We start from the raw sequence: 19,224 nt of genomic DNA, 5'->3' as shown, positions 1-19,224 counted from the left end.
ACACCATGACCAAGGCAACTCTTATAAAGGACAACATTTAATTGGGGCTGGCTTACAGGTTCAGAGGTTCAGTCCATTATCATCCCGGTGGGAGTATGGCAGCATCCAGGCAGGCATGGTACAGGCAGAGATGAGAGTTCTACATCTTCATCTGAAGGCTGCTAGTGGAAGACTCACTTCCAGGCAGCTAGGGTGAGGGTCTTAAGCCCACACCCATAGTAACACCCCTACTCCAACAAGGGCACACCTCCTAATAGTGCCACTCCCTGGGCAAAGCATATTTAAACCATCACAGTGTGTCTGTACTTCCAAATGGCCAGCTGAGAGCCTCAGCATTCCTAGGCTTAAGGCCTTTTGGCTTTGGAACCTGGTAAGAGCCTTTGATCTCAGGGGCAACAGCAGACAGACCCATAGCTAGCAACACTCTCGGCTGAGCATATGAGTCCCGGCATTGTGACCTCAGCTGTTCCGCACACAAAGAGGTGGTCAACCTGCACTTGCCTAAGCCTGTAAGTTACATAAGTCGGTGGCCCAGTCCTAAGGGACTGTTGTGGGGAGGTTGGGAAGTTGAAGAACACCTAGCCCTTCCATCATGTCAGCCAAGAATGCAGAACTGAAGAAAACTAACCTGGTAAAGGAAGAGTGTTGCAGGGCACGGTGGGGCCTCTGTGGGCTCCTGCTGAATGGAGGCGGGACAGAGAGGCTACTGGAAGTCATCCTGTGAGCCTTCCAACTTTCTGTCTTTGTTCAGGGCACAAAGCATCCTCTTGCCTGGAATAGGTGTGAAACTGGTTCCTGGCCTTGGCGAGGAGGGAAAGAGGCCCACACTGCTCCCATGTAAGAGCCACGGCTCTTCATGACTGCCCACAGTCCAGGTCCCCACCAAGGCCTGTGTCTAACTGGCGGATCTAAGACTCAAAATAATCTTGATAGATTAGGGCCCACTTTATAGATGAGGAAAATGGAGGCCCTGGCACTAGGTAAGATGGCCACATTGGTCTTAAAAGAGAGGACAGTTGAGATTAGAACCCAGGTCAGTCTCTTAAAACAACCTTCTGGGGCTTTCCTAAACGTTATTCAAAAGCGCTTTCTCTGTCTGCTGGAAAGGTACAACCATTTTCATTAGAAACATAAGACCAAGGTCAGTGGCCAGAAGTAGACGGCATGCTGGTACTGTGTGAGCCTGTACTCAGGTGCAGATCACAGCATTGGTTACTGGACATCTTCCCCCCCAATCCTGATCCGTGGCCAACTGTAGCCTCTTCTCTCTGCAGAAAAAGAACTACAAGGCTGTTTGCATGGAACCGAAGCTGACACAAGTAAGCTGTTTTGAAGTTACACTAGCAGCCAGGCCTTAGATCCATGGGGAGGTCATTGGAGGCAAAGTCAGCTTCTAGTCTTGGTGGCCAAAGCCTATCCTACGTGCTGGGGTACCTAAAAGAGATAAATTCCTTGTCTTCATAATTCTTCACCCCAGCAACCAACCAATCAGATACACAAACAGCCTAGAATGTCAGCTGCATTGCCTCTGACCCTGAGAATGACTATAAGGAGATAGAAGTGGGTTGTTCTAGACACAGTGATTGGGAAAGGCCTCCCCTGAAGCAAGTATGTGGGGACTAGATGCTAGCAAAGCAGGGTCTGAGAAAGAACCCTCTAGATGGCAGGAAGCAGCTCGACTGTTCAGGGGAGCAGCGGGGGCAGGAAGAGTTGAGGCCCACGGAGCCAAGGGAGGAGCAGCACACAGAAAAGGGTGGAGGGCTCTTCTGCACAGGCGGGGCCACCAGCTTGTCTTTGTGTCCTGCCTTCAGAGAGGCACAGGACTCAGAGTGGTCTCTCCAGCCTCCGTAACTCCACCCACATTCAGTTTCCAGGGCTTCTGTGTTTCTGTTTCGACCCACAGATATATGATTTCAAAGGATTTAAACAAGAAGGGCTACTCATCAGAAAAGGGATGACGCGGGAGCTGAAGGTCGGTGCTTGGGCCCCCGTGGCTTGGGGACAAATCAGCTTGGTGAAGGGGTGGCCAGCCAGCTAACTTCTGAGTGCTGGCACCTGCTGGCACCTGCAGCCTGGAGACCTTCACTCACACCAGGCCTTGTATTTTAAACTTGTTAGTTTGAAACTATTTCAATTACCTCCAGTTTGCAAAGAATGGCATAAAGGCTTCTAGGACACATTTCACCCAGCTCCTGCCAATGCTGCCAGTTTATCGGTCACTCTATTCTGTCTCTGTTTTCCTTTCTACACAGAATCACACACACACACACACACACACAACCCTCCATGCCTTTAATAAATTCAACCAATCTGAGATTTAAAATATTTGGTAAAACATTACAGATATTTTTCCATCACGCTCTAAACAAGACGGTATATTAATCCTTTGCGTGCATTTCCTTGCATTGCGTATTTAAGTGATCCAGGGATGATTTAAAGTGTATGGGAGGGTGTGCTCGGGATGGAGTGGATGTCAGCAGTGGCAGATTTGGATATCTGCAGGATTCCTGAAGCCAGTTCCTCTCGGATACCGAGGAACTGCTGTGGGCACCTCAGCCTTCCCCTTGCTGGATAGTGGGTGGGTATCTGACTGTATCTGGCTCCCTTCCTTGTGCTCTTTCCTTGGCCTTCATCACAGAGAGTCCTAATGAGGATGGATTAATCCTCCATAGATGCCCAGAATTGACGACCCCATGCATCTTCTGAACCATTTGAGAATTAAGTTTACCTAAATTTTTAATGTATACTTTCTAAAGTCAAGCATGTTCTCTAACACATTTTCATGTTTAATTATTCAAATTAAGTCATTAACAAAGCCTTTATTTTGGTGTTACTAGCTGTCTCATTACTTTAACAAAATCAACTCTAATCTCTCTCTCTCCCTCTCTCTCCCCCCCTCTCTCTCTCTTTCGCATGTGTATGTGTATATGCATGCATGTTTTGCCAGTGTAAAGTTGGAGTTACAAATAGTTATAAGTTATAAGGTGTTGGGAATGGAAACCAGGTCCTCTGATGGAGCAGAGAGCATTCTTAACCTCTAAGACATCTCCAGCCCCATTGTGTCTCTTTAGTGTGAATCACCCTTTCAGTGATTATCTTCCTGGAAATCAACAGTTTTGAAGATTTATTTTACTGAGGGACCCTTTCTATTTGTTATTTTTAAAAAAATAATTTTTATCCTCCTGATGTAATTGTCATCTCCAAGGCTTACTGCCTCTATCTGGTAACCTAGGCCTGGTTCTGGAAGCTTCTAGCCTCCATACACTTTTATCTAGACCTAGAATGTTTTCAGCCTCTGAGACTTACTGCTAAGTCAGCTCAGCCTCTCCTAATTCCTTCTGAACTCTGGCTGGTTCAACTCAGCTGTTCTGGCTCAAACTCCTCTCCAAGCCAACAGATTCAATCTGGCTTCTCTCTCTTTCAGCCTCTCCTGAATTACTCTGCTTAGCCTCAAACTAACTCTAGCAATCTGTTCTAATCTTTTGGCTCATTCTCATTCTCTGGCCTATTCTGTCTAGCTTGTTCTGTCTCTGCAACCATCTCTCTATCACTGTCCCTGAAAACCTGCCTCCTCCTCTTCTCTCTGCATTGTTCTCCTGAGTAGCTTCCCTTTCCTCTCTTCTCCTGAGAGCTGATCATAGCCCATTCTGTCAAATCTTTCTCTGATTCGTCACTTTGTCTGCCACTCAATTGGCTATCACTGTGCTTCCTTCTACAAACTACCTTTACCTTCATTGTTTGGGATTAAAGGTGTGTACTAAGGGTGCATCTGTATTTCAGCCAGAGGGATTAAAGGTATATGCTAAGGGCTGAGCCACACCACAACTAGAAGCCTGTATTTTCAGTAAATAACACTGTCTCCAGTTTCACAATGTGATGATCAAACATCCTGCAACAGCTTGTCTGCTATTTCTAGGTTTAGGCTGGGCGTTTTGGGCAAGCCTTCCAAAGCTATGCTCTTCAATGTCTCCTCTGCAGGGCTTCTACAGTCCTTTCCTTCCCTCTATTTCCTAGTGCCCCCAAGGACCTACCCTTGTCGACCTTACCGTGTGTCTCTCACATTTATTTCCCCAGAACGAACTCAGGGAGGTGAGAGAACAACTCACGGAAAAAATGGAAGAGATAAAACAGGTAACAGGATAAGGCTTCGGCCAGAGAAGAGAAGCAGAGCCCTGAGGCAAATGGAAGTGCTAGCTCTAACTAGAAATGCAAGCAGGACTTCTGTGGAAAAGCAGAAAACCTAACTCGTACACGGTCCCCATCGTGTTTCAACCCTGGTCAGAGTAGAACAGTCTTACTTCTTCCATATCTAAGTCCACTTTTCAATTGATTAAGGACTCCTCCCTAGTGTGCCAAGGTTGGTGGTGATGTAACTTCAACAATAAGAGTGAAGAGTGGCTGACTAGGAATTTAGAGACAGTCACAGGTTAACTACCTTCTTTATGCATCTTATCTCTATGATATAATCACCAACAGCTTACTGGGGGAACAGGGCATAAGCAAGGAGGTATTGATTCAAGCTGTGGTCTGAGCTCCACAGTGAAGCCCTGTCAAAGCTAGCGGTAGCAATGGCTTGGTGGTACCTGTATCCTCAGCCCTTCATAGACTTCTCAGAAAGAAAGTGGGTTATATAGCTTATTATCCATCTTTTCCCAATATCCAGCTGCTGTCCTTTACTTAAAATGCCCAGGAGGTTCTCTGGCTGGCTTCAGTAACCCACTTCGTGCCTTGTTAAATCATGCTTTTCTTCCTCATTAGATAAAGGATATAATGGACAAAGATTTCGATAAACTTTATGAGTTTGTGGAAATTATGAAGGTAAGCTTTCACTGTATGCCTTCTGTGGGTTGCCTGAGAAATGATAGGAGAGAGGCCAGGCCCCTGCCCTTGAGGTATCTATAACCCACTAGAAAGAATTGGATGCTAAGTTACAGGCTGTTTGTTAATTAGGGGTTCAGAAGTCAGAGTAATGAGTGAGCATGGGGGTTAGGAGAGAAGTCCTTAGAGAAAATGTGAGCCTTGAGGCTTGATGATTGTGTTGGGAGCTTAATATAACTGTAAGGAAGGCTCAGTGTGGCTCCCCTTTGGCTCAGAAGACAAGAAGGATAATTTGGACCATGGAGCAAAGGTTTGCAAAGGTTAGTCTGTTTCAGAATGACTTCTAAGAAGAGTGTCTTGCAACAACAGCTGTGAGCATTCGGCTAGGGCCTGAGTTCCCCATAACAGAAGCTTGAGAGTCCCCGATGTAGATGCACAAGCAGGCAAAGGGCAATGACTTGAGTGTCTTCAAGATGTCTAAGGGACACTAGGCTTACCAGATAATTAAGATTCATGGTAAACCCAGTCATCAAATCAGGGTGGTTAATGATAAGCAGAGATATGAATGTGCATCTTTTTCTAGGATGGCTTTTTTTGCATCTTAGGATGGATATCCTAAGAATCCCCCCCAAGAGCATATTAAAAACATCTATACACCCAAACTCCATACAGACCAAAAACTGAAGAAACACTTCTTCAAGGTGGAGTTGTTTAAGTGCCACAAATGATTTTAAAATGTATATGTGAGTGTCTATGTGCGTATATGTATGTGTGGATGTAGGTGCATGTATACTTATGAAGATAGTCTTTGTAGCACATGCTAGCCTCCAGTCTTTGATTTCTCCTGCCTCACCCACTGAGTTCTGGGACTGCAGGCCCATCTCCCACACTTGGCTTCTTCACACAGGATCAAAATGTGTCCTCTCAGATGCAAATCAGGTTCTTCATTTTTAAAAATGAACATGTCCATCGACCTGCATATTGCAATAAGGTCAGAGAGTCCTGTCCTCATACCACCCCGCCCCCCCTCACCCAGGCTCTCCTCACAGCAAACAGATCAGAATCTGAGGGTGAGAGTCCCAGCAGCAATGACTGAGATGTCTTCAAGGCTGAGAACCATGTTTCCATAAAGTTTTAAATATAATAAAGGTGATTTTTTTTGGTGGTGCATGGGACTGGATCCTGGCGTCCACAAGCTAGGCAGTCAGTCATTTGACTGCTGAGCTGGATCCAGCTCTGTGACAAAAGGTGGTTCTCAAATGTCCGTGAGAAGAAAAAGGATATGTAATGACGTATGAACATTGCTTGACTCTGTGAGGAAAAACCAATCCACTAGCACTGTAAGCTGAACTGGCCTATAAAGTCAATTTAAAAACTAAAAGCCGGTAAGGAAGGGTTACAAATCTAATGAATGAAATGACAAAATATTGATATATTTACCTATATAAACATTTTTTAAAGAATCGGGATGGAAAAAAATAACCATATACAGAATTCAAAAACAGTTTGAGGAAATCGATTTCCATAAACGTGGTAAGGGGCAAATGGTTTTTAACCTATAAAATATAGAACTCACACAAAACAACATGAAATAAGTGAGAAAATGGGCTTGAACAGACAAGCCAGCAAGAACAGAACAAAGGCACACATCACACAAACAGCTTTGTTCCCACAATATCAGATCTATGCAACTAAGTATCAGATAGCTGGGGCTGGAGGGAAGGCTGAGGCGTCAGCCCACTGCTCTTGCCGTGCACCTCAGTGTGGTTCCCTACACCCACACTGCGTGTCTCACAACTGCCCATAACTCCAGCTCCGGGGGATCTGATGTGTCTGCCCTTGGGGGGCCCCTGGACAAATGTACACACAGACACACAGACACACACACACACACACAGCAGCTAAAAAGACTAAGTAATGTAACTGTCACACTCAAATAAGCAAAGTGTGGATTTATAACAATAAGCTATTGATAAGAATACTAACCTATTAAAAGATGGAATATTAAAAATAGGTGCCACTGATTCAATTCTGTTTCTCAATACTTACCCCGTGAGAATATTAAAAACTGTCAGCATAAGTATGTTCATTTCAGAATTATTGATAATAGCAAATAGGTGCGACAACAATTTCCAACAGTTAGAGGAGTAGTTGAATTATGGTCTATCCATACATTACTATTAGGGTCTATTAAAGACAAAGCTTATAAAGAATGCTTATCATGAAATATGAGTTAAGATTAATAGGCTAATGTCAACTAGGTAAAAATGTAAGTAAATATATAGGAAAAAGATTGGGAAGAAATATATCAAAAAAATCAAAGGTCTTGAGGGAGAGGCAAGAATGTTAATTTTTTGAAATATTCTCCTGTGTTATCCAGTGTTTTTTGCAAAGGGCATGTGCTATTTCTATATTAACATGCAAACACCATAAGCATTTTATCAGTGGCCAGTCTGGATATGGAAAGGCACAAAGAAAGCTATTTCAGGCAGGGGGCAGCTTGGGCACAGCAGGGGGATGGCTGTGTTTCCCAGTCCGTGGGGAGACCAGCCACGGGTAGGGTCATCTGGGGGAAACCGAAAAATAAAACTGCATAGCCACACAGTGAACAATGACGGGCTTTTAGAAACAGCTGACACACGGGCCCGAATCTCAGGAGATTCCTAAAGAACACTCAGGCAGCAGCTGCTGGCAAGGTGGCCTGGGAGGTGCGAGCAGATGGGGAAGGTCTGGAACCTCCCCCAGCTGTGATACAGGGGGCACGGAAAAGGCGGCCCAGGGAAGGGGAGAGAAGTCAACGGAGATGTGGTGGTTCTTGGTGACAGACTCGGGATAGTGAAGTCTTAAGGAGTGTCTATGGTGACACCTGGGTTTCCACCAGGATGGACAAAGGCTGTGGAGAAAAAGGACAATTGCAGCGAGGAGGATTCGGGCTGATTTAGAAGCGGAAGGAGATGTTGGGGGAGACTAGGAATAAAGGGCGCCTGAGTGTGCTCAGCCTGAGGGGCGTGTCTGACCGGAAGGAGATTTTGATGCTGTTCCCATTTACAAATGCTCACACAGCTGTCCTCAGCACACCCCGCCCCCTCCTGTGGCATGAGTGCTTCATCAGCTTCCTGCATCAGACCAAGCCGGTTCAGTCTTTTTACATTAGGATCACTTTCACTTGGAGTAAATTATTTTTTTATTCATATTTTATGACAACCAGTCCACACCCAGTTCTGTTGACAATGAAGACTGTCAGTTACAGCTTCTACACCCCTAGGGATTCTCCTGTCTATTGTTATTTCTATCTGGCTTTTCCCATAGGTTATTTTTACTTTCTTAGTTCTCAGTGAATAATAAATGAGCCGTGTTGCTTTAACTACTGTCTTCTATTTCATTTTTATGGCTTATTTTTATTATTTTGAATTAGTGTGCGTGCATGTGAATCTCTGTGTGTGTGTGTGTGTGTGTGTGTGTGTGTGTGTGTATGAAACTCTGAAGTCAACAAGTCTTTGAGGTCACAACATGTTTTTTGAGCTACACTGTCTCAGAAGCATCAACTCAAAGCCTCATATCTGGGGTCAGGCAGAACATCCCCTGGCCTTTGGCTGGCCTAGAGGCTATGGTCAGTCTAGTCTGCCTCTGCCTGTGCTCTAGTCTCATCATGAGATGGAGGTGGAAGGTGACTGTCAGGGACATGCTGCATTCACCACCTCAGCCAAGTCTAGAGAGGACTCTTAAAGTCTGAGGCAGAAGTGGCTTGGAGGGAGGAGGGATCTCCACGCCCTTCAGAAGAGGGAGGGATGGCTTCTAGCCTTGGGTTTTCTCTTGAAGGAAATGCAGCAGGATATGGACGAAAAGATGGATGTTTTAATTAATAATCAGAAGAACAACAAGCTGTAAGTATCCTCCTCCTCCCTAAAGACTCCTCCCTTCACTTTGCTCAGTGCACAGGGGTCTTAGAGAGGGCACCCCTCAAGGAACTATCTTGGCTTCTGCCATTAACAATGGCTGGAAGCTAAGATCTTCTGTGCCCATGTGTACTGGTAGAAACAGTCTCCCCAAATTTCTGCCTCCCCCCTCCCAACCCACCAGTCCCTTTCAAAACCAAGCCAAGGAGCAGCAGAAATTCTGGCAGCTAGGAAAGATGGACAAAGGCTCCCAAGCCATGATCACAGAAGAACCCGATGGAGCACCATTGGCTTGTGACAAGAATGTGGTGCCACCAAAACCAACGAGGAATCCACTGGAGTCCCTCCATCCATGTCAGAGTTGCTGCGTAAGTGAACTCCTGCCCACCTTCAGCACGGGTTCTGGAGCCCTGGGCTGCTCCTGCCCTGACTTCATCTCAAGAGCCCTTGCCTCACCCTATTGCCAGCCCTTGGGATGCAGCCCTTAGTCTAGAAACCGTCTGTAGTTGCCTCACCCTCTAGGCTATGGTGAGTCTTAAGCCACAATTGTTCAGTCAACCCTTGGAAGTGCCTGCTCCCAAGTTCTGCTCAGTTACTCTGTGCTTTCCTCTAGCAAAGCCTGATGAGGTACCCTGCAGGCTGGCTAACTTGAACCAGGAAAAAAAAATGATCTTTCTTGTGCCGTTTCTGTCCTCTGCAGGAGAAATGTTTGTTGTGTGCCCTAAAGACCAACCGCAATCAGGGGTAGGTAGATCCATAGGAGAAGTGCCTTCTCTCAGTTGGGTGTCTTGTTATCATCCCAAAGGGAGTGTGCTTCAACTTCCTTTTGCAGCAAAGCCCACCTGTAGTTGTACAGGGAATAGGGACTGAGTGGATTCTGCCACCCAGCATAACCACCCAGGCATAGAGGATGTGGCACCAGGAAAGAGGATTTGGGTGGCCAAGCCTAAGGCTGCTGTCCACAAGCTTGCTTGGTGGGGAGGGTATGCCCTTAGCAGCAGCCTCAGCCTGGCCCCAGATCCCCACATTTCTTCTACCCAGCAGGAGACCTTCACACCATGCCTGGGTGCCTTTTTCACCCTTGTCGTCTGGAGCTGCTTTCTAATTTATCTGTACTTCAACTTCGCCGAGGTGGAGCATGTGCTGCCGACCTAGCACAGCCATGGAGCCTACCACCAGCTCCAACTCATCATCTCCTGACTCCTGAGCTACACAGCAGACTTTTCTGCCCTCTTAAACACCCTCCAACCCCCACCCCTGCCCAGGCTTCCACCTGGAAATTAAAGAATCTCATTTAAAGCAAAAAAGACTGTCACCATTTTAAGTACCAGCCCAACATTTGCGTGCCTGGAGCTTCATGTTGTTGTTGCTGTTGTTGTTGTTGTTGTTGTTGTTGCTGTTGTTGTTGTTGTTCTAAATCAGCATATTTCAAACCCCAAATCCTCTTCCGCTCCTTGTTGGCTAGTGGAACATTCTGAGTCATCTCAGGCTTGCCTCTCCCTCCATTCCACAGGGTCCTAAAGAGTTCCAGGTCATAGCCCCACAATAACCCCAAAATATAGAGCATCAGCCTGTATAGATGCAAGACACAGACCTGATGCCCTGCCTGCTGATCCCCCACAACCTCAGCTCCTGCAATGTTTCTGGATGTTGTGGGGAACAGAGGCAACCTCTGAGCCTCAAGTCTGACAGGACTGTGTGCTTCCCTCTGAGGTGTTGTCACCGAGCAGTTCTCTGCCCTTCTTGAGTTCTGGTGAAGTTTGCCTACTTTCCTCCTTTGACAGTTTTTTCTGCTTCCCTCCCTCCCTACCTACCCCTTTCCTTCCGTCCTTCTCTCCCTCCCTTCCTCCCTCTCTCCCTCCTTCCCTCCCTTCCTCCCTACACTCCAAAGGAGCAGTGTCCTTTCAAAGACCGTCACAAACTGGAGATGAGCAGACATGATGGTGCTTTCTGGGATCACTTGGGAGACAGAAGTAGGTGGGTTTTTATTAGTTCAAGGCCAGCCTGGTCTACAGAGTGATTTTAGGCTGGCCTGGAGGCCTGGAGCTTCATGTTGTTGTTGTTGCTGTTGCTGTTGCTGCTGCTGCTGCTGCTGCTGCTGCTGCTGCTGCTGCTGCTGTTGTTGGGCCACACCGTGAGGCCCTTCCTCAAACAAACAAACAAGTTGTGCCCACCTCAAGTCCCTAAGTAAGGAAAGATAAAACCAGTTGCTAGCTTGGGATGAGAAAATGGTAATTTAGTGTTTATCTCACGGTGGGTCTCCCTCTTTGGCTTTGGTTTGACAAGCTCTGTGTCCACTGCACACCAGTCCTTCCATCCTTTTACTTTGTTGGATGCTTCCCCTGGTAGACAGTTAATCAGCTGGCGGCTTTGTAATGACAACAGAGTAACACAAACGCATTTGGTGCCAAATCACAACAAGGGCCTTGCCTTGTTATTCCAAGGAGTTCGTAGTCTGAAAGGAGCTATGGTAAACACACACCACAATACATATATTATAGATCACAGTAACCAAATATGAGACAACAGGAGACAGTAGCGGTAGCCCTGTCCTTGCTCCCACTCTTCCCCATTAACTTCACCCCAACTGGAATAGCTTACAGCAACAAGACATGGTGTGGCTCTGCTAAGAATAAAGTGTCATCGGACTTAGGTTACTGCTGGAAGGAAGCTTTGGAGAAGCCTCCCTTCTCTTTCCCAGGCTTAATGGTGGCCTTCATTTCTTAGCCGGTGCCTGCCTCCCATCCTCAAAGCCAGCTATAGCTGGTGGGGGGTGTCTCAAGTTGTATGATGCTGTCTTAGTCAGGGTTTCTATTCCTGCACTAACATCATGACCAAGAACCAAATTGGGGAGGAAAGGGTTTATTCAGCTTACACTTCCACATTGCTGTTCATCACCAAAGAAAGTCAGGACTGGAACTCAAACAGGTCAGGAAGCAGGAGCTGATGCAGAGGTCATGGAGGGATGTTCCTTACTGGCTTGCTTCCCCTGGCTTGCTCAGCTTGCTTTTTTTTTTTTCCATTTTTTATTAGGTATTTAGCTCATTTACATTTCCAATGCTATACCAAAAGTCCCCCATAGCCACCCACCCCCATTCCAAACCCACCCACTCCCCCTTTTTGGCCCTGGCGTTCCCCTGTACTGGGGCATATAAAGTTTGTGTGTCCAATGGGCCTCTCTTTCCAGTGATGGCCGACTAGGCCATCTTCTGATACATATGCAGCTAGAGTCAAGAGCTCCGGGGTACTGGTTAGTTCATAATGTTGTTCCACCTATAGGGTTGCAGATCCCTTTAGCTCCTTGGCTACTTTCTCTAGCTCCTCCATTGGGAGCCCTGTGATCCATCCATTAGCTGACTGTGAGCATCCACTTGTGTTTGCTAGGCCCCGGCATAGTCTCACAAGAGACAGCTACATCTGGGTCCTTTCGATAAAATCTTGCTAGTGTATGCAATGGTGTCAGCTTTTGGATGCTGATTATGGGGTGGATCCCTGGGTATGGCAGTCTCTACATGGTCCATCCTTTCATCTCAGCTCCAAACTTTGTCTCTGTAACTCCTTCCAAGGGTGTTTTGTTCCCACTTCTAAGGAGGGGCATAGTGTCCACACTTCAGTCTTCATTTTTTTTTGAGTTTCATGTGTTTAGCAAATTGTATCTTATATCTTGGGTATCCTAGGTTTTGGGCTAATATCCACTTATCAGTGAGTACATATTGTGTGAGTTCCTTTGTGAATGTGTTACCTCACTCAGGATGATGCCCTCCAGGTCCATCCATTTGGCTAGGAATTTCATAAATTCATTCTTTTTAATAGCTGAGTAGTACTCCATTGTGTAGATGTACCACATTTTCTGTAGTTTCTGCAAGGCAAAATACACCGTCAATAAGACAAAAAGACCACCAACAGATTGGGAAAGGATCTTTACCTATCCTAAATCATATAGGGGACTAATATCCAACATATATAAAGAACTCAAGAAGGTAGACTTCAGAAAATCAAATAACCCCATTAAAAAATGGGGCTCAGAACTGAACAAAGAATTCTCACCTGAGGAATACCGAATGGCAGAGAAGCACCTGAAAAAATGTTCAACATCCTTAATCATCAGGGAAATGCAAATCAAAACAACCCTGAGATTCCACCTCACACCAGTCAGAATGGCTAAGATCAAAAATTCAGGTGACAGCAGATGCTGGCGTGGATGTGGAGAAAGAGGAACACTCCTCCATTGTTGGTGGGATTGCAGGCTTGTACAACCACTCTGGAAATCAGTCTGGCGGTTCCTCAGAAAATTGGACATAGTACTACCGGAGGATCCAGCAATACCTCTCCTGGGCATATATCCAGAAGATGCCCCAACTGGTAAGAAGGACACATGCTCCACTATGTTCATAGCAGCCTTTTTTATAATAGCCAGAAGCTGGAAAGAACTCAGCTTGCTTTCTTATAGAAAAACCCAGGACTACGCCCAGAGATGGCACCACCTGCAAGGGGCCCTCCCCGCCTTGATCACCAACTGAGAAAATGCCCCACAGCTGGATCTCATGGAGGCATTTCCCCAACTGAAGCTCCTTTCTCTGTGATAACTCCAGCCTGTGTCAAGTTGACACACAAAACCAGCCAGTACAGATGCTAACACACCTCACCTGCCTTCAGGTTTCTCTTAAAGAGCCTCGTGATCACATTGGGCCTACCCAGATAACCCAGACTGTTCTCACTGTCCTCAGTGTTTAGCAATTTCAGTTCCTCATTGCTACCTAAAGGAACAGAAGGCTAGAACGTGTGTGGGTTTGGAGGGCACACTCTGCCTACCATTGTGGCATCTCAGGACCTAACCCCTGCTAAACAACCAAACCCATGACGCTGTGGAATGGTCCGCTGTTCTTTAGGGTGGTGGTTTTAAAAGAGGCCCACAGGCTCCATCGCTACCCTTTCACTAAAGAAATCTAACTGTCCCCCTGGTGGGCTAGATGTCGCCACTAATCAACAGGATGAGGCAGAGATATTGCGGGTTACTTTGGAGATCTAGCAGTTTCCTTCCTTCCAACTTTCTGTCATCGGAAGCCAGGTGCCATGCTTTGAGGACACCAAAGCTGTCCTATGACAAGAGATTGAAGCCCTCTGCCAAGAGCCCCCTAACAGACCTTATGAGAAGCAGGTCTCAGACTGGGAACTTAGCTCAGTTGACTGTAACATGCAGAAAGGGCTCAGGTGCTCCATGCAGCATAAAGCTGGCCCCATGCACCTGTGAGAATCTCTCTGGACTCTTTTATAAGGGCACTCCATTCACAAGGGCTCCGTCTTTTAGGCAGTTTATTGCCTATTACACAGTCATTGGAGAGCTAGTCAGCTCCGAAGGTATCACCGGCACATCTAAACTACAGCATCTCTCTACTTCCGCACTGTGGACAACCTCTAGGCTCTAACCCATGACCCTTCACTGTTCTCTACGTACCTGTTTCTCTTCCTTCTTGGGATACTGAGGGCTGAGACGGAGTGTCTTTCTCAACCCCGAGGCTCCAGAACGAACACCCTGCTCCCTAAGTGAACATGTGGTATTTGCTCAGTATTAGCCTTCCGAAGGTCAGAAGTTAAAATTCAAAGTAACTCTGAAAGAAATCAGACTGGTTCTAAAGTCTGTATTAACTAACGGCAGAAAAGAAAACTGGCCTGCAACAAAAGAAAAAGCCCCCATGACCCTACAACGCAACCCTCCCCCTGTTCATCATTAAAAAATAAAACAGTCTTTTCCCTCTGAATCAATTATCTGTCTATAATCACAACTGGATTAATTAGGAAATGTTTCCCTAGCCCTTGGCTTACTAACGTTCGTCTGCTAGCTTATTCTTCCTAGGATGGCTGCCGTGGGAATATAAAATCATCTAAGAGGAGCCAGTGTTAACTTGACTAGAAGAATGAACTTGAACCATGATCTCAAATCACAGTCTCTGGCAGGTAACCCGCCCTGACCTGTCCCACAGGATCTATCCACCTGTCTGTCACACGCCACACAGTCCCACCTGTGTCCCCAAATCTCCTCTTGGCCCAAAGTCCCAACAGGGGTCCTTGTCTCCTCTCAGCTTTCTGACAGCCGGAGTACAGGTAGATCCATCCCTAGCCAGCACCAGGCGGTCCGTGGTCCTCAGCAGGGTTTTCTTCAGTCCATCTGTTCACCTGTCTACATGTGCCCTGGGTAAGACATCCAGGAGACCTGGAGTGCTACAGAGTGAGCAGGTGGGCCCAGCACTCCTGTCCAGAGCTCTTTGGGTTATTCTGAGGTTTCCTGAGAAGGTGACTAAAGTACAAAGCCCAAAGTGAGCTTGTAAGGGAGCAATCTTTCCTCTGTATCATTCCATTTGCCCTTTTGTCTCCCCCATAACTGCCTGAGTCCTTCACACACACCTTTGCTGAGGACCAAACCCAGGCTTTCACGGATGATAAGAAAGCGCTTTCCGTTGAGCTACGTGCCAAGCCTAGTGAGCTATCTCTGAACGTTCTGAAGGCTTTTCCTAAAAGAGCTGAAAGTACGAGAAGACAGGAGCAACACAGAATCCACTGGTGACTCTCCACTTCTGCTGTGGGTTCGTTGGTTGGTTGTGAATGAATGCATGCATTTGCAAAGCATCCTGGCACCACTTGGTCATTCAGACTTGGCATTTTCTTTCTTTCTCATCGCAAACAAGTTCCACGGGACCCCACCCCCCACCCATGCTTTGGTTTTGAGACAGTGCCTCATGCAGCTCAAACTAGCCAGAGAGTTGCTATGCAACTGAGGCTGGTCTTGAACCCCTGACCCTCCTTCATCCACCTCCCAGATGCTGGGATTGCAGGCATGTACCATCATTCCTGACTCCATGGAATCTCTTTTTTTTTTTTTTTTTTTTTTAAAGATTTTATGTATTTATTTATTTATTATATGTAAGTACACTGTCGCTGTCTTCAGACACTCCAGAAGAGGGAGTCAGATTTGTTACAGATGGTTGTGAGCCACCATGTGGTTGCTGGGATTTGAACTCCGGACCTTCGGAAGAGCAGTCGGGTGCTCTTACCCACTGAGCCATCTCACCAGCCCTCCATGGAATCTCTTAATATTTCATATGTCTATTGCCAAAGCTCCCCACCTCCATATTCCTATATACACCTTAATCCAAATTCTAGACATCTATATTCTGAATTACAACTCTCTCTGGTCCATTCCTGTCAAGTCAGTAATTTTTACCTCAAAGCTTACAATCCTTGTACCTAGTATCACACTGCCCAATACTTCACCCCTAACTGATGCTTTCTGCCAAGTCACCCCCTCCCTCAAATCCCTCGAGAGCCTAAGGCATATAGAACAGTGGCATTCCTCATAATTTCCACCTCACTCCCTTCCATTTCTGACCTTGGATTTCTGCATTGTCCTCCCATTCCTATCAGCAAACCCTCTGGACCCTTCCCACTGCCTCCCCATTCCTGTCTGCAAGCCCTCTAGACCCTTCCCACATTCTTGCTTTGCTCACCTTGTCCTCACACCCCTGTAAAATCCTTCTTGGCTCCCCTCTGTCTTCACTCAGTATGGTTATCTCTGGAAGGACTCATGTTGTTATCCTCTGTTCCCAGCAAGGAAGTCCCACCCATCCTTAGCAAGTGCCAAGGGAGTGTTGTCTGAACTTTTGCTGCCTGGCTTGTGAAGTTCATGTGTCAACTCAACTCTTCCTCCTGCACCTGGAGTCTGTTGCCTAAACACTGCGGGCATTCCTAAAGGAGGTCTGTACACCAGCAAGGGGCCTTTTACCTCAGGGAGCCCTCTAGAACTTGACAGGCTTAGAGAGGCTTCCATCCCAACATATAGAGCAGTGTCCTGCACTCAGATTGGCCAGTGGGATGAGGCTGTTTCTCCTAGATGCCAGTTCTAAGAATTAGAGGAGAGCCATCAAGCCAGTCTGACAATGTGAGTTCAGTCTCCAGGATCTGAGAGGTAGAAGAGAACTAACTCCTGCAAGCTGTTCCCGGCTCTCCACATATAAGCTGTGTCATGTGTACATCTGCAAGCACGCACAGAAATAAATGCAATGAAAATGTTTAGGGGAAAAAAACCCCTAGAGGTCATTATGGGAATTGCTGCCAGGGGCAGCCCAGGCACCATCGCTTCTGTGTCTCTGCTGTGTAGTCCTTCCAGTTCTGAGGATAGTTAGAGAGCAGGGAGGGGCTCTCCTGATCCCTTGTCCTTTCCCAAACGTCCCAAACAAAGCCCTACAGCATCCAGCTCAAGGGCAGTGAGACAGGTTTCTGGTGAGAGGCTACATCATCCTGGCTGTCCAGCAGCTGCTATGTGTGCCTTTAGGGAAAGACCTGCAGGGAGTCACAGTGGCTATTCCTGGTAACACTGTCCCTGGGACTCCTTTGCTGATTGGTGTATGCTTTTCTGTAAGTCTCAATGTCACCTCATGTGGAGTGGAGTGACTTCTTGTAACTGTGTAGACAGTGTTTTGTAACTTCTTATAACTGTGTAGACTGTGTCTTGGGGGACATCTCTCCAACCCACTTCCTGCTTCTTTGTGCTAAAAAATCTTGCTCTTCTGAACATATCTAGGACCCAGATGATAGCCAGGTGGTGTCTTAGTTAGGGTTTTACTGATGTGAAGAGACACCATGACCGAGACAACTCTCCTACAAGGACAACATTTAATTGGGGCTGGCTGACAGGTTCAGAGGTTCAGTCCATTATCATCAAGGCAGAAGCATGGCAGCATCCAGGCAGGCATGGCGCAGGAGGAGCTGAGAGTTCTACATCTTCATCTGAAGGCTGCTAGCAGAATACTGGCTTCTAGGCAGCTAGAATGAGAGTCTTAAAGCCCATGCCCACAGTGACACACCTACTCCAACAAGGCCACACCTCCCAGTAGTGCCACTCCCTAGGCCAAGCATATTCAAACCATGACAGGTGGATATTGAACCCAGTTGTCTACTTGGATTTCTTTCCCTGGGAATTTGGAATAGGATGTAGTTGACTCCGTTGGCCTGCAGAACTGAGAGCTGGGAACTCAGTTAAATACATACAGAACAGAACAAGCAAAGGCTGTTGTGATAACAACAAAGAGTCAAGGCCTTCCTTCCATTCAGTCTCACCTTCCTGTCTAACCACAGCTATGCCAGGGATGCAACAAAAGGAACTCTGTTCTACTCTGATTTCGGAGAGGAAACAAATGATCTGTGGCTGTTCAGGGGAAACAGAAAGGCTATGTGTGCTAAGCAACACAAACACACCCATGCTATAGAGGATGGCCACTGGCTAGTACAGGAGATAGGGAGGGCCCCAGGTGACAGCATCTTACGCCTATAAGCTCAGTGACAATGACAACAGAGTAAGGAGTAACTGACTCAACCCACCCCACCCACGGCAACAGGTGCTGCAGCCCCAGGCCCTGACACAGGCATCATCAGAGACACATAAGTGAGTCATTTGAGAGCAGCTAGAGAAAGGAGGGCTGGGCTCCAGTGGGGAGAGGCCAAATGGTGTCAACCATTCCCAGTCCCTGCTTCTGACCTGGCACAATACCTCCCCCTAGCAACCTCTCTTCTGTCACAAGGTGAGCGAGGATGAGCTCAGACTCCCACCACTGCATTCTCAGCTTAGACCCCTCTCTGTCCCAACATGCACTCCATTTCTAGAAGACCAGGACTCCAGCCGTCGTGTTTTATAAAAAAGAAAAAGAAGCCAGGAATGTTTGGTGAAGGCACAATATGGTGGGGAAGGGGGCTCCTCTGCCAGCCCATGCAGAGACATCCCTTCCCCCTGAGGTACCAGTATAGTTTAGAATAGAGCTTATTTAGGGCATGGGGAGGAGGGTTGGGGGGTAATAAAGGCAGAGAAAGGCAGAGAGAGAGAGAGAGAGAGAGAGAGAGAGAGAGAGAGAGAGAGGAAGAAGAAGAAGAGGAGGAGGAGGAGGAGAAGGAAGAGGAGGAGGAGGAGGAGAAGGAAGAGGAGGAGGAGGAGGAGGAGGAAGAGGAAGAGGAAGAGGAAGGCAGTGGTGGCGCACGCCTTCAGTCCTAGCACTTGGGAGCCAGAGGCAGGCGGATTTCTGAGTTCGAGGCCGGCCTGGTCTACAAAGTGAGTTCCAGGACAGCCAGGGGTACACAGAGAAACCCTGTCTCGAAAAACCAAAAAATAAAAAATAAAAAGAAGAAGGAGGGAGAGGGGGGGAAGGGGGGAGGGGAGGGACATATGGAGAGAGAAGTGGGGAAGGGAATGGGGAGAGAAGGGACAGAGGGGGAAAGAGTAAGAAGAACTAGAGCAAGAGAGAGAGAGAGGAGGGGGCAAGCAGACTTTATAGTGAGTCAGGCATACCTGGCTATTGCCAGGTAACTGTGGGGCAGAGCCTAGACGAAATGCCAATACCAATATCCCCAATGGGCCTCAGTGGTTCCTTCCCTAGAGCCTCCAGCAACCCACCCAAGTATTTCAAAGACCATATACCTCTCTATATCTGTGACCAGGGTAGCTTTGGGATGTTTCTACATTAAAACG

At 47.0% G+C, this 19,224-nt stretch overlaps 1 protein-coding gene across 12 annotated transcripts; it reads left to right on the top strand.

Annotated features, from left to right (window-relative positions):
• The first annotated feature begins 481 nt into the window (after positions 1-481).
• On the top strand, positions 482-10,021 carry Tex35 (testis expressed 35). 12 transcript variants are annotated; one of them, NM_001305063.1, is made up of 9 exons: positions 482-509; positions 1,275-1,319; positions 1,904-1,972; positions 4,075-4,131; positions 4,759-4,818; positions 8,638-8,702; positions 8,899-9,082; positions 9,415-9,458; positions 9,759-10,015. In NM_001305063.1, the coding sequence occupies exons 2-9, from the start codon at positions 1,299-1,301 to the stop codon at positions 9,817-9,819; spliced, it is 561 nt and encodes a 186-aa protein (NP_001291992.1). In that variant the 5' UTR covers positions 482-509; positions 1,275-1,298; the 3' UTR covers positions 9,820-10,015. The 12 variants fall into 12 exon arrangements, with proteins under 12 accessions (NP_001291992.1, NP_001291991.1, XP_017167951.1 ...); NM_001305062.1 differs by having other exon boundaries at positions 9,756-10,015; NM_001305059.1 differs by lacking the exon at positions 482-509 and adding an exon at positions 512-631.
• Positions 10,022-19,224: the final 9,203 nt, after the last annotated feature.

The sequence above is a fragment of the Mus musculus genome, chromosome 1 (assembly GCF_000001635.26).
Source record: "Mus musculus strain C57BL/6J chromosome 1, GRCm38.p6 C57BL/6J".
Taxonomy (NCBI): Eukaryota; Metazoa; Chordata; class Mammalia; order Rodentia; family Muridae; genus Mus; species Mus musculus.
The sequence above is the reverse complement of the archived record's forward strand: the minus strand, read 5'-3'. Positions and strand labels throughout refer to the sequence as shown.

Excerpts from the sequence above, each read along its gene's own strand:
- Tex35 (XM_017312458.1), top strand. The coding sequence starts at position 593 with ATGTCAGCCAAGAATGCAGAACTGAAGAAAACTAACCTG. Across the intron at positions 8,703-8,898 it reads AATCAGAAGAACAACAAGCT|TCCCTTTCAAAACCAAGCCA; the intron begins GTAAGTATCCTC and ends CCAACCCACCAG. Across the intron at positions 9,083-9,755 it reads ATCCATGTCAGAGTTGCTGC|CAGGAGACCTTCACACCATG; the intron begins GTAAGTGAACTC and ends TCTTCTACCCAG.